The sequence below is a fragment of the Gymnoscopelus microlampas genome (genome assembly GCF_963454915.1).
Source record: "Gymnoscopelus microlampas genome assembly, chromosome: 12".
Lineage (NCBI taxonomy): Eukaryota > Metazoa > Chordata > Actinopteri > Myctophiformes > Myctophidae > Gymnoscopelus > Gymnoscopelus microlampas.
Window position 1 is genome coordinate 47,832,773 of NC_139949.1, and position 15,597 is coordinate 47,848,369.

The 15,597-nt window shown below is 42.5% G+C and overlaps 1 protein-coding gene across 1 annotated transcript; it reads right to left on the minus strand.

Moving 5' to 3' along the window:
- Positions 1 to 265: 265 nt before the first annotated feature.
- On the minus strand, positions 266 to 15,504 carry ccdc15 (coiled-coil domain containing 15). The gene is made up of 10 exons (XM_084074555.1): positions 15,051 to 15,504; positions 13,477 to 13,632; positions 11,243 to 11,437; positions 9,454 to 9,570; positions 8,199 to 8,384; positions 6,393 to 6,512; positions 5,080 to 5,186; positions 3,127 to 3,318; positions 1,079 to 1,230; positions 266 to 497 (listed from the first exon to the last, which is right to left on the minus strand). Exons 1-10 carry the CDS (start codon positions 15,240 to 15,242, stop codon positions 412 to 414), a joined length of 1,503 nt encoding a protein of 500 aa, XP_083930681.1. The 5' UTR covers positions 15,243 to 15,504; the 3' UTR covers positions 266 to 411.
- Positions 15,505 to 15,597: the final 93 nt, after the last annotated feature.

The following is a 15,597-nucleotide window of genomic DNA, read 5'->3' on the forward strand; positions in this document are numbered from 1 at the left end:
CTTAAACCATCAATACTTAGTAAACTTTCACTCTGTACAGAGTGAGTACGCTGCGAGGCGTTTTGAGCTTGTAGATCGGCTATCTTCGGCTAAAGTTGTCCTTAGAATAGGGATGCGAGGGTTCAAGTGGTTAATGTAAAACAATGATCCTATCACAGAGAGATTTGGCGGACCCCCTGTAGCAACTCTGAGGACCCCCTAGGGGTCCCGGACCCCCTGTTGAAGACCCCTGTCCTAGAGAGAAAAATGAGCTGTAATACTCAAATCTTCCCAGCTTGCATTTATTAAATGAACCAAATAAAAAATAAAATGTTCATTAAACAAAAAAAGGAAACAGGTGTTTCTAGTAAAACAGAAATGCAGGCGCTGCTGTGTTTACTTCCCAGGTGAGACATTGTGCAAGGACGCCCTCTAGTGGGTGGGGATCCAATGCGGAGCCGTGCTGCCTTCCAACAGGTCCAAGCTGAACACGGCAGACTGCAGAGCCTTCACATACACTGTGGAAAGAGGACATTATATCATTAACACATAACCCAATTTTCATTTGTCTCAATTATATTTCCTGTGGTGAAAAAACATGAAAAAAACTGAAGATCCAAGCACTCAGAAATTTAAAATAGGAAAACGGGCTTTATTGAAATTTAAAAAAAAATCAGAGTGCCCGGATTCCGCTTCCGTTTTTTTTCATGTTTTGTATTGTATCCCGCTGGATCCAGGAGCACCACAGACACTTATATTACTTTTGTCTCCGTGAGCACCTGGTCATTCTGCTTTCACTATATTTCCTGTGGTATTATCACATTGTACTGAATCGTCTTTCCGTAAAATGTACGTACTGGACAGAGAAAGCAGGGATACAATGTCGTCTCAGTCGGATGGAAACCTCATACGTCCAATACTGTTACTTTTCAGTATTTCAAATTCAAAAATAGCAAAAGTAGCTGATCTACCAGATCAAGTTTGGAGCTTGTAGATCTGCTACTTTTGAGTGACGCTGTAGTATGATCGAGTAGGGCGTTAATTTTATGAAAAAACAAACACAAAGTTAGAATATGGAGATTAAAAAAAAAATTGGTACCTTTGGGGTTGTTGTAGAAGACACAGTTATTTGCACATGTGTCAGGATGGGCGTCCCAGAATGCATCTCCACAGCAGCAGAGAGGGGGAAGGTCCCACACTTTCTCCTGAGGTAGTCGCTCCTTCAGCCGAGCACGGAAGGCCTCAACAAACCTGGCGGGAAGGGGGGGGGGGGGTGGTATGTGTGTGTTCAGGTAAGTGTGGTGACTGGGACAGGGCTCGGCTCAGGGGTTACAGTTAACCAGATAATATCCACATGAGCCCTTTGGGCATGTCATTATAAGCGAAAATGCTTTTAAAATTTAAAAGAAATATATTGCAGATATAGCAGCTCACAACGTGTCGCATTATGAGCATTTACAGTATATCTGATATTCTCGAATAGCATAGTAATAGCCCACCTACTTCAAGGGACAGGTGTGTAGGAGCAGCAATTGGCTCTATGCACAGCAGCCATATTGGAAAGAAATTGGGCCTCTTCTCACTTCCTTCACAGGTGTTACCAATGACGCTAATGAAGGCTCTGTTCCATTCTGGTCAAACAGAGTCAGTGTGCTGACATTGTGCATGTTGACTCACTGGAAACACTCTGCTACACCAGTGGGTCTCAAAATGTGGTCCAGGGTCCCTCATGGTACCTTGGGAGGGTTATAAATGGCCCCTTGCAGGTGTGTAACTCTGAGAGTGTACAAATGGAACCAAATGGACCCTTACGGGTCCATTTGGTTCCATTTGTACACTCTCAGAGTTATGGGGGTCCTTGACATTAAAAGGTTTGAGAACCACCGTGCTACAGTAAATGGAACAGAGCCTTCATTAGTATCGTTGGTAACACCTGTGAAGGGACGGAAGAAGCCCAATTTCTTTCCAATATGGCTGCTGTGCATAGAGCCTATTCAATACATGAGAAAAGGGAGATCCCACACACTGTTTTCACTTACACCAAAAAAGTTTTTAATGCAAATAGCATAGTATAAAATAGGGCTTACGTGGTTAAAGTATGAAAGTGAACAAAAAATACAAAAGTAAAGAGTGAGTTGAGCTGCAATCTCTGTAGTTCTTTGTTTTGATATATCAAATACCAGAGTTCAGTTGATCCAAGGGGTCGTGTGTGTCCACGGGACATTTTTTCCTGTATTTAGTAGTTTAAAATTGGAGCAGCGCATGATTTGAAACAGCAGCAACGTGACGAGGCATGCGTATTTGCGCTGCGTGTGGCGTTTTTATCTGCTTGCCGAGAGTTAAAATATTTTTTAACACTTGACGTCTGGAAGTGTTTTTAGGCGAGCGCCTTGCATTTTCAGCTGGGAAGAAAGTCTTTGGTGGACGCACAGCCTAATTCACTGTCCAAAACACTAGCTTTCCCTCAGCTCCCATTCTTCTTCACCGTTACAGTACGTTTGCGCTCAGAGCTGTAGTGTTCCGCTTAGTACTTCCTCTTCAGAGACCGCTGGTTGTCGACAGGCACAGATTTTGTAACGCTTCTTTTAGATACCAAACCACACTCGGAACAACAGAGTAATAAAGCAACACACACCAGTGAAAGTATGCGCTTTTTGTACAGAGACCATCAGAGGTGGGCTGTGGTGGAGCCTACTGGAGCACAGCTCCACCAGCTTTGAAGCTGCACGCACGCCCACAAACAACTGCCGATCGACGCTGAGTGTCACAGCTTGAATGAACAGCATTGTGTGAGCTGCAAAGTAGCCTACTGTAGGTGTCAGATGTTCTGTCTGAAGCAGTCAAAAGAGTTGGATAACAGCGGTTGATGGATTCATGTATAATTAAATTACTGCAGGTGACTGCAAGGTAAATGCATAATTATGACAACACTAAAGTTTTGCCATTATGCAAGTAAATATAATAACAATTGATATACAGTATATTGTGGGTTAATAAATAGGCCTACATAAAAAGAGGTAGCACGTGCAAGCGACGTAGAGCTCCACAAGTTTTGAAAATGTTTGCCTGGAATGAGGTTCCCAAAACAGGGACGCCAGGATTAATGTGGTAAAGCCAAGGGTTCAATTAGAAAACATGTTACATTACCTTGTTCTGTCTTTGTCTTCAGGTTTTCTCGTCTTCTCCACGTTCACGGTCCTCTGTTCCTCTTCCAGTCGTAGTCTCTGCAGGATGAGAAGCTCTCGTTCCTCCATTCTTAACCTGGCTGCTCTCTGCTTCTCCAGGTTGTCCAGGTTCCTCTCCTCCTCCTGCCGCAGCTGCTCATGTTCTGCTTTGATCCTTTAATAAGGGGGAAATGTACCAGCAGCCAACGTTGGCATAAATGACTAAAACAAATAATTTAATCATGTAGATATCAGGATCCACATGAGAAAAGTGTAGCTCCCAGTGTGGCTCTTACACTTCGTCATGGCTCCCCAAGTTCTTTTGCCCCAAGGACCCCACCTTCAACCTGTAGCTATGAGTGAGGCATCGCCAAATAAAATAGTTTATTCGTAATAGAATAGTTTTTTTTATCACTGCATATTTGCACAGGCGTGACATTTCTCCTCTGCATTTACCCATCCTAACTACTGAGGGGTGCAATTAGGGGTTAAGAGTCTTGCTCAGGGACACACATCGACACATTGCTGGCTTGGCCAGGTTCTGGAATGGAACCTGGGACAACGAGGGGCTCTGGCTCCCCAGGAGGGCTCACTATCCATTCACCCGTTCTGCAACATGCACAGACAGGATGATCCCTACGGGGGAAATTCAGCTGCCATGTGCTCCACCTCCACCTCCTCCGACATGAAAAGCATTCCATTCCATCCATATGATAATGGCCCTCTTTTAGAATAAAACATGAGCATCAGACAGCAGCCATGCATTGCATTGCATTGCAATGCATCAACAAAAGGCTGGGTCGTCGAGAGCGCTGAAGCACAATAGTGATGGGAAAAACAGTTCATTTCGGTGAACGAACGAGTCTCGTTCAGTTCACGGCAAAGACTCGTTCAAATGATTCGTTCACGTTCTCGTTCAGTAGCGCTTGCGGTCCCGGCGGAGCGTATGCGATGCGAAACGGTAACTGCATGAAACTGTGCATCTGATCCCACTGACATGACTGCACAGTCTGCACAGAAACACAGCACTGTCATTCACAATCTAATTGCACCATCTTCTTTGTAATATAATGTGTAGAAGTAATACATTACTGCAATATATAATGTAAAGTTATTTTTATTTGTCGATAATTATTTATAATAACAATAATAATTGTATACAAAGCAGCCCAAGTCAGTACACTCACATGACTATCGATTTCCAACCATGTCTTTAGCCTACTATTAACTTCATGAATAGTAGCTGTGTAGCATACTGTTTGCATCTTCTACTCAAACTAAAACGTGTTAATTGACCTATCTGTCCTTTGTCTAGGACCATGCATATTTATTTCTTTTGATACTTAAATGTCGTGCTAACACTATCTGTCTTTTGTCCAGGAACAACAGTAGGCTACCTTTATTTCAATTCAAATTGCAATACGCATGCATGTCTATACTGGAAAACTCTACAGCACAGCTTTCTGATGGTCTGTCTGTCGCGGGAGGAATAACAGCCCGCCCGTCGTGTGTGCGGGGGAGGGGGAGGGGGGGTATGAACGAAATCATGAACGTAACAGTTTCGAGTCATGAACGTATTCGTTCACGCTCACGGCAAAGAACTAGTTCTTAAGAACGGATCGATCATGACCGACACATCACTAAAGCACAATGGTCGGGCACTGGGAAGAGGAGCGCACCAGTGTGTCTTTACCATAGAAATACATGTAAGACTGGCACTGCCAGCTCAAAAGGCGCTCTCTGTGAACACGGCCCCTTAATAAGCCCAACTCCCATGTCTCACTGGGTTCCCAACTTCCCAATGGAGAAACTAAACTAGCGTTGCAAAAGGTTAACAGTTAAATCTGTGTGTGTACTGTATGACATAATAGGAATGAAAAAGCATTTGAAGTATACATATTTTACAGACATGCCATAAGAGTAAGCAATAGGCCACCTTGCAATGCGTTTCAGGTGCTTGCTTTGTCGTCTGTGCTCCTTCACTTGCTCTCTTTCCATGTCCATGTACAGCCGCCGATGCCTGACCAAGCGAGACTGGTGATGCTGCATGAAGACAAGATGTTTACCTGGGTTAACAGATTATCACTTCAAATGGGCTTCTAGTTACAGCTGGGCACTCTTCCATGTCTCCATATTTTCTTCCAAGAATTCTTAATTTTACCATTCAACAGTGTACCTGGATATTTACTGAACCTAAACAAAACTAGCCTACAGTGAAACATTTTGAGTGTCAATTTAAAAAGGGACACTTCGCAGATTTTGAACTAAATCACATTGTGAGGAGATCATAGCATGGCTTCAAGACATTTTGAAACGTTGCAGGGACATTTCCGCATTCTGTGGAGGCAAGCTCTAAATATACACTACTGTATGTATATGATCTCAGTCCTCATATCAGAACAATGGGATTTATGTTGGCAAAGTGTGCCTTTAATTCTGGGAGAAATTGGGTCCATTTTATACTCGGAATTAAATGAACAATCAGGAGTTTGCCGTGTAGATCAAAGTGTCTCAATCAGTGTTGAGCAAGGACAACTTAGGCAGATGAAAACATATTGAATTATTTAATACAGTTTATTACACAGCTTGGTTGAATGCTTAATTCTGATCACTCAATCACTGAATTCATCTGTGTGTTATTTTAAAATAATGCCTGCTGAACTCAATATCAGACTGCTGTCTAATCAAAGGCTCAGAGCACCTGCTCAAATCAATCTGCCTTGCTTGATTTTGTGCCGTATCCAACATAGAAGCCATGTAAACAAACACACAATGACATTTACAGCTAAACATTGCTCAAGAATGTTTTCGAAGCGAGAAATAGGAAATGCAGCAACCACACATTGATTGTATTTGATCAACCAATCAATGATCCCTCCACTTCGCGTGGGGATCTAATCTTCCTCAGGGTCAGGGTTTATTTCTCAACAATGACCGGCTCGTCGTCAATTATCCCTTGCATAATGACCCGCTCCCCATTGATTATCCCTTGCATATAGACCAATTATTTATTTACTAACATTGAGACTGGATGCACAGGTGATTGTTTCACGCAATCAATTCTCAACCTGTTGTTTCGGGGTGCGCTGGTTTCAGCACACCCCAACCCCCTCTTGTGTGTTGGCTAGTGAGGCGCGTCCTAGCGAGACCTGATAGAATGGGTTTCATTGCGCGCATACTGGTTCTTATCAGTGTGACGTCGTCTGTTAAGGGGTCTATAGGGTGCAGACGTTGATGTTAAACTGTCACCTGTCTTTTGATTTCCTGTGGATCGTCCAGAGGCCACAGCACCTGTGGGACTCTGGTACTGGTCCTCGAACCATCACCAGGACCTGTTCCATGATGATCCCTGAAGACCTGCTCAGCCACCTGAAACATTCACACACACACAAAACACACACGCACGCACGCACGCATGCACACCATTCAACAACAAGGTCAGCCAGGTAGACACAATTAAACAATTAAAAAAACGAAACAAAGGAAAAGAAAATGAAAATGGAAAAGAAAATTAGTTGAATTACTGCTTTTGATTGATACAAGTCAAGTACTAAACCAGAATTTTCAACCACTTATGCTCCAAATAGCAAAAAATAGCCGATCCACAAGCTTACGATGCGTCAATGCGTTGTGAGCTTGTAGATCGGCTGTTTTGGCCATGACATGGATAAAATGGGGACGGCAGGGTTAAAGTGCTTGACAGCAAGGTGAGTGCCACGCTATGAGCTTGTATATCTGCTATTTTTGAATAGCCAAAATATAAAATAATGGTTATAGCTAAAATGACACAGATGCGTTCCCGGATTGAATGGGTTAACTCAACATAAAAAGTGTACTCTTTGACCCTCGTATTATTGTACTGTAGGTATTTTTTAACACTTCAAATTTTAACTCACAGCAGTGTGAAATGGACCTGCATTCACTGCAGTGTAAAGTATCATTCATAGTCGGACGTAAGGATACATAACGAGCGCCAGCGCTCCTTGCGTTATCGTTTTTTACTCCCCCTCCGTCAATTACGGCTCCAGTTGTTCCGTCCGTTCAGCTGACATTCACCGTCAGCCCGACGGACGTTTACTACGTTTTGCCTGTACTGGGCTACCAGTTTCACAGCATTGTAGCGTGACACAGCCGGTTGCCAGATTTTGTGAGAGAAATAAGTAACCAGGTCTATGAAAACAAGCCCAAAAGAATCGACTAGGCCACATGAACAGTGGTGGAAAAAGTACTCAAATGTTTTACTTAAGTAAAAGTATCACTACTCCAATGCAGAAGTACTCTGTTACAAGTCAAAGTTTGAAATTAAAAATGTACTTGAGTAAAAGTACAAAAGTATTGGTATCAGAATGTACTTAAAATACCAAAAGTAAAAGTACAAAAATGATTGAAAATAGCCGATCTACAAGCTCACAAGGCGTCGCATCGGATCGGCTATTTTCAAATAGCCTATGTATAAAATTGGGCTAAAGTGGTTAATGTATGTTTCATATTATCATCATTTATATCTGAAAAGTAACTAGTAACTAAAGTTTTCAAATAATTGTAGTGGAGTAAAAGTACAATATTTGCCTCTGAGATGTAGTGGAGTAAAAGTAAAAGTATTGGAAATTGGAAATACTCAAGTAAAGTACAATTACCTCAAAATTTTACTTAAGTACAGTACTTAAGTAAATGTACTTAGTTACTTTACACCACTGCATATGAAAATAGCAGATCTACAATATATATTTGAGAATCACTGGTTTAAATAATAATTGGCCCAAATAAGCAACTACACTTTAGAAACAAGACCAAATAAAACCGCAACCACCAATAAAAAATTGCTTGTTTGTTTACAAGCAACTATACAGAAGAATAAGCCCAAAGTCGCTTATAATAAGCAGACATGGCAACATTGGGTACGCGCAATCTCTCTCTCCTAAATAACGTGAGCGAACCATGTATGTGTCCGTAAAGAACGGACGGAATGCCTCACCCCATTAACGCACGTTAAGACACATCTAGGGACTATGAACGGGCCTTAAATGGGTAAAAACACAGACTTAGAGGTGGAACACTGACCGGGTCAGTGTCAAAGGTGACACTCTTCCGTCCTCCGGCGTGGACATAAACACTCTGCCGTACCAGAGGACAGACGTGTCCCCCGGTCAAGGGGACGTCTTCCTCCTCTGCCTCGCTGTTCAGATCCTCCTCTTCCTCATTCGTTTCCTCTTCTGCTCGTAGCGTTTTAGAAATAGGCTTCTGTTTGGGAACAGTGGAAAAGTTTTTATATTAAAGTCTGACTCAGCAATAAAGAACAATTATAGAAACCACGGGTTTCGTCAAAAGACACACACTTACTCACGCACACACGTTGGTGTTCCCGTACTGTTGAGGACAGCAACATCCCCCGCCCCCCCTTTTTTTCATTTTAACCCTAATCCTAACCCTGACCCAAACCTCTAAAATGAAAACGACATTTCTCTTGTGGGGTTAAAGGGATATTTCAAACATGTTTGGGGTCATTTTAACGTCTAACCTGGCTTTTGTGGTCACCCCAGACTGTTTTTAAAGTTGCTTGATTCAGTGTTTAGATATTTGATATTCATTTTATCAGACACGCCCCCTTCCTATACAACCCAATTGTAACTTAAAACTCCACTTTAACCATCATGGATTCATGGAAAATACCCGTCCTTGGTTCTGATGACTGATATTGTCCTTCTAATGCGTGAGAGACGTGTTTTTTCAATTACTTTTTCCCATTTTTTTATTTTATTTAATTGTTTTAATTTTCCAAAAAAAAGATATACTTAATGAAAAAGGGAATTGAAAAAACACCATTGAATCTAAACATGGTTACAGTGGGTTTGTACAGGAAGGGGGCCTGTCTAATAAAATTAATATCAAATATCGAAATACTGAATCAAGCAACTTAAAAAAATGTCTGGGGTGAAACACAATAGCCTGAATAGACGTTAAAATGACCCCAAACATGTTTGAAAGTGAAATATCTCTTTAAGGAAAGTGGTCCTTAGTTACAAGGTTGTTCTCAACTTCTCTCAGTTCTACTATACCTGTGGAGACACCTGGCCCTCATAAGTATAGTAGTACTTGGTACACACACACACACACACACACACACACACACACACACACACACACACACACACACACACACACACACACACACACACACACAGACAGACAGACAGACAGACAGACAGACAGACAGACAGACAGACAGACAGACAGACAGACAGACAGACAGACAGACAGACACACACACACACACACACACACACACACACACACACACACACACACTCACATCTCTGGTTGGAGAGACGTGCCACACGCCTCCAGGAAGCTCTGATATCATTTCTCCGTCTGTGAGGATCTGACATTTGGCCAGTCTGCGCCTGACATGTCTCATGCCTTTACTGGGCTGGAAAAAAGCAGAAGTAAACAACCATCACGATTAATCACCACCATAACATTGAATTGCTCATACAGGGAAAGATTATGTATCACTGTTACTATACTACACATTAAAATCTGCTGTGTCTGGAGTCTGGTGTGTTAATCACTTAACCCATTTAGACCTGAGGCCGGTTTTAAAAACATCTTCTAAATCCTAATCTAAGTTTTCAGAAAAACTTCTATTCTGTATTCTTTTTTGTTTTTAAACTTCCTGTTGCTATATAGCCTGGTAAACCCTCCCTCCGGAAATCTCATTTCAATTCGATTTCAGAAAGGAGTCTGGTCTGAAACGCCTTTCTGCAATAATCGCTGTGGGCTGGAGTTGGGCGGGAGTAATACCGTTGACTGACAACCCCTTCAACCAATGATCGTTTTTCCCCTTCAGCCAATGAGCAGTTCAATTTGACGAGCTCCAGACTATGTGACGCAACGGGACTTTTGGGACGGCCATGCCGAAAATAGGTTGCCTTATTGGGATACATGCGTGTCACTCCCCGCCCCTGCCGGTTCTCTAAATTTATATTTTTAAATAGGCTCTGTCATGATTAATTGACCACATATATGAAGTTAAACAACTAAATTCTATCCAAACGATATCTTATAAGTAAATTCCGTGCCTCAAAAAAGAAGTTTGAAAGCGTTATAAAACTGAAAGTAAGAAGTGAAGGCACTCGCACAAACAACAATGGCTGCCGTTCGTCTTTTTTCGGCGGCTCTCAGGCTGCACTCGGGTTCATTCGGGCTCACTCGAACTCGCCACCTGATTGGCCAACTGTCGCTGTCAATCACAGAACAATGAGCGACGACGCTGATAGGCTCGTCGGCTCGGCGAGCAGAGCGATTATTGGAGAAAGGCGTTTCAGACCAGACTCCTTTCTGAAATCGAATTGAAATGAGATTTCCGGAGGGAGGGTTTACCAGGCTAGTTGCTATATACATAGCAACATCTAAAATGACACAGATGCTTTCCCGGTTTTAAAAAGGTATAACAACGTATAGGCTTACCCGGTTTTAATAGGTTAGAGTAACCTAACTAGTTAACAAACACTATGGCAATATCGGACTAGAGCTGTAAAAAGTAACAAGGACTTGTTAGGACTTTTTTGTGTTATCATTTTAGCCTAAATGTCTGTCTGTACCTCGTGCCGTTTACATTTCTGACTAATATAGTTAATTAATTTAGTCTCCTTTAGTTGTTATACTTTGTCATACTAGTGTCAGGCAAAAATAGCTGATCCACAAGCACAACGTGTCATATATTTGATATTATACTGTTTAGTATCAATGTACAGATTATTCTTTTTTTTTTTATTATTTGGTATTATACGGTTCAGACTGACGATGATAGGTTCTTGATTTACCTATGATCCTAGATTACTATTTCTACGCATTTCACGTATTACCTCGTGTTTACCTGCTTACTGTACGTCGCTTTGGATTAAGAGTGTCTGACTGCTAAATGCTTAAATTGCAAATGGTAATATTGCATAGAAAGAAGACATTTTTCACCTACAATGACATGCTTAAATGGTGGACATGTAGGTCCATTCAAATAAAATTAACAATTTAACTGTGTGTGCGTGGTAAACAATAAACATACGTTTTTTATCAATGACATTTTTGCAGAGGCATCTGACCTGCTGAGAATGCTGCTCTGCTGCTCTATGCTCATGTTCATGGCCTCTGGCCGAGCCCCGCCCTTCAACCCTGTCAGCGTGCAGACTACCAGTGTCCAGCGCCCCCTGCTGGGAGGAGAGTGACTGATGCTTGGCTGGGGAGTAGTGCTGGTAGGAATCCTGAGGTCGGTGTGGAAATCTGCTTTCATATTCAGCCTGGGGGGTAAGCAAAGAGTCAACACATGATTCAACATGGATCTTTCATATTGTACCTGGGGTAGGCAAAGAGTCAACACATGATTCAACATGGATCTTTCATATTGTACCTGGGGTAGGCAAAGAGTCAACACACGATTCAACATGGATCTTGCATGAAGGGATGTTGATGCATGAAGGAGAGTGGTTCCGGTGTAAATCAAAATACATTACTGAACATCGTGCCACAAGGGTCTCCTTGACTAGCCACAATTCTTCAACATTATGGAGTCAACATCATGGGGTTAAGTGAAGGTGTCGATTTTCGAAAAATAATTTATCGAGATCAGTTCTTTTTGGCAAGCAACAAACTTTTACAACCTTGTATAAATCTGGTTTTAGTCTGGGTGGGTTAGCAGCTGACCACCTAGTGCATCAACGTCCCCGTTATGTTTGCTTCTGACAGAAGTAAAGCAAATGATTCAGTTTTAAGATTTTTATAAACTGAAGGGATTTCAATTTCATTGATCTATCATGTAAATAATATATGAATACCATGAACAACATATGAGATATGCTGTGCTGTTGACTTAATGAAGGTCATTCTACCATTGGAGAGCCACAGGACAGTAGTAGTAATGACCAATGTATGTTCACTGACAAAGAACTTATCAGATGCTAATGACAAAGCCATCGTCTGCCCCCATTTTAGACCATTACAGTATGAAAAGAACTTTGTGTTCCATATGAAAGGAACTTTAATGAAACCAGTAAGACCTAGTTTGGACAGAGGTGTGGAACCAGCCATATGACTGAGACCACCTTTAATGTACTGAATACTGGAATATCTTGTTAAATAACAAGGGTACTACATTAGCATTGACTTTGCACTTAGCAACTCAATGCGTTGTGAGCTTGTAGATTGGATTTTGTGAAGAGAGTTCATGTAGAGGGGGAAAATTAGGGGACGTATAAAGCATTGGTTCTCAAAGTGGGGTCCGGGGACCCCCAGGGGTACTTGAGGGGATACCAGGGGGTCCCCAGCTAAATGATTTATAGGAACCAAATGGACCCTTATGGGTCTGTAACTCTGAGAGGGTACAAATGGAACCAAATGGACCGGGTCCATTTGGTTCCATTTGTACCCTCTCAGAGTTACATTAAGATTGATTTTACAATATAAATTGGGGTCCCAGAGATAGAAATGCTATTAAATGGGGGTCTGTAGCCTAATGCACGTCAAACTGGGGGGGGTCCTTAAATTACAATGATTGAGAATCACTGCTAGAGCCTAGCCTGGGTGCCAGCCTGTTTCGCTGCGTTCGGCGGACTTTTTTTCTCTCTCCGCTTCTCAGTCTGGAATGCCTCCTATCTCCAAGGGAGGCGGGACATGGCAAACGTTTCGAGTCCTGCCGCGGCTTCTGATTGGTCTGTGGTGCGGGGCGGGACAAAAAAAACTGTGTGATCGTTTTGATTCGTCATTCGTTTGAACAACATCCAATCAGCAACGACGTTGCCGAACGTAACATATGTAGTTCCTGTGTACTTCCTGTGTAGTTCTGAAAGACGAGTCAATCGGGGGCATTCCAGACTGAGAAGCGCAGAGAGAAAAAAAAAATCCGCCGAACGTAGCGAAGCAGGCTGGCACCCAGGCTAGCTAGAGCCGTCCATATCTTCTCTTATGGGGGTCCCTGGCTTATCTTTACAAATGGGGTCAGCGGGCTAATCAGTGTCAATTTGGGACGAAGTCTGACGTCACTGCCGCTAGAGGGCGCTGTTCCGCTGGTTTTGTGGCTTTATTTTGTGCGTTGAAATCCCCATTGAAGAATCTTAGATCACGTCATATAAGAACTGTGTTCCAAACATAAACACACCACCCCGCCGATGTTACTCATATGGATATGAAGCATCAACTGAAGGTGGAAATGTACACGCCATTGACTGAACCTCACATCAGTCGATTCATACATTACATGCCATTATGCCCATCATCTTTCTGAATAGACTGATGTGAGGTTCAGTCAATGGGACTATAACATGAGGTGAGCACAAACACTGACCTGCTGCTGCTGGGCTGTTTTCTGCAGCTGTCGTCTCCTCTTGAGGGCTTGAGCTTGCTGGACCCGTCGGCGAACGTCCTGTTGAAACTGAACCAGTCTCTGCTCCCTCTGCCTTCTCACTTCTAACTGTTGCTCCTCCGTTAGCAACGCTAGAACCTGGTGATGTTCAAATACATAAAAAGCACAAAGTGTTCCAAAAGAACGTCAGCTCCATCCAGCTCACAACAATCCTGCAGTCAGGACGGAATTCCACAGATATTTTTTTTCTCCCCCATCCTCCATAGAGCCAAGTTGTCAGCAGAAGTTGTAAATATCAAGTATAAACCCTGCATCCTCAAATTGGCAATTATTAGTGCCTACATTTGTCATCATTAATTGTGACAGTAGAATGAACAGTAACAGAGATGTATCATCTAAATGTAGCCTACTGTGAACCAGATATAAATCAAATTAATAATAAAACTAAATGGCTTTATGTGGGGGGAAAAGCAGCAACTGCTTTATTTCACATTTAGTTTAGCTCAGTTTTAAAGTTAGTGGTTTGGAAATTGAGAGGTGGTTTGTAGATTGAGAGGCCACAGAATGGTAAAGTGAAGACTGCCTATACTAGTCTCAGGCGGTCTTCACTTCGACTTCTAATCTTCAGTCTCTAGGCTCTCCTAGACTGAAGATTAGATGTAGAAAGTGTCCAAACAGACTGCTGCAGACTGGGCAAGAGAAACGGCTGTAGTCAAATGGATCTGCATTTCAATAGTTAAGTTGACAACCTGCATAATAATATCCACCATCCAGATATAACAACTGTTTTAGTGCACAAATATACACTGTAATATACGTGTGTGACAAAGTAAGTCTATCATATATGTAGTTTATCGAGTCTGACTTTTACTTTCGTATATCTATGAATATGGAAATGTCAAAATCGATCAAATACATACTGTGATTATTAAAAGACGGACCGTCATGGATGAACTTCAACCTGGTGTTTGCGCCGTCTCCCTTTTTGGTCCATACATCTACATAAACGTTCAGATTTCAAATATAAAGTGCTTACCCCATGGCCACGGATGTTACAATTATGTACGGCCCCTCAGAAGTACCCTTATCTTACGTATTGTTCAATAAAAAGCATTTTAATCCGATCGTTGGCCATTTTCTCATAGTTATAATGCATCAGAGTGCAATACACCTCCCAACCGATAGGGTCGCGTAGTTGAAAGAAAGTGGAAAAACTACGGAGAAAATGGCCACCAATCGGATTAAAATGCTTTTGATTGAATAATACGGAATATACGGGTACTTCTGAGGGCCCGGACAAAAGTGTAACATCCGTGGCCATGGGGTAAGCACTTTATATTTGAAATATGAACCTTTATGTAGATGTACGGACCAAACAGGGAGAAAGTGCAAACACTATTTTGAAGATCATCCATGACTGACAGTCATGTCTGATCCATAGCCTTGAAGGAGTTCTCCTTCTAGGCTATGGACCAGAGCTGGTCTTGATCCAAGGCTAGTGTGAGACACATGCATGTGGAGCTGTCGTGGTGGAAGGAGCAGCACTGAACACTCACAAAGGGATGTTGCTGCAGCTCGTGTCCGTCTTCCACCCAGGCTCCCACGGCCGCTACAGCCTGGTTCCTCTCGGCCAACACTTTGGTTCCACTTCCAGGCCGACAGCCCGGGGCGGTGGCGCTGATCCGCCCGCCCGGAGGAGCGCTGGAGGAGCCGGTTCTGTTCATCACGACGTGGTCTCTCCGGTTCATCGCAACAAAACAAGCCTCGCGTCGGGATTAATCGTTTAATATGGATTTATTGCTGTAGAGCTGTAAAGCTCGCAGCTACTGAGAGTGAGAAACGTTAGTTTCGTATTCATTTGATCTTATTAAATGTAGGCCTACATGTAGCGACTATTTAGAAAGACTGGACTCCGCACATAATAAAGATAACTTTAAAGTTGTCCCAACTTGTCCGTAACATACTTTGTTTACCGTTTACCTTGTTGCTTCCAAATTCCAACCGTCCGCCTCAAACAAATGTACGTTACGTAATCAATGTGCGACTGCGACGCTAGTTGCATAGCAACTACAGTATAGCAACACCACTTGTTCTCACAAAGTG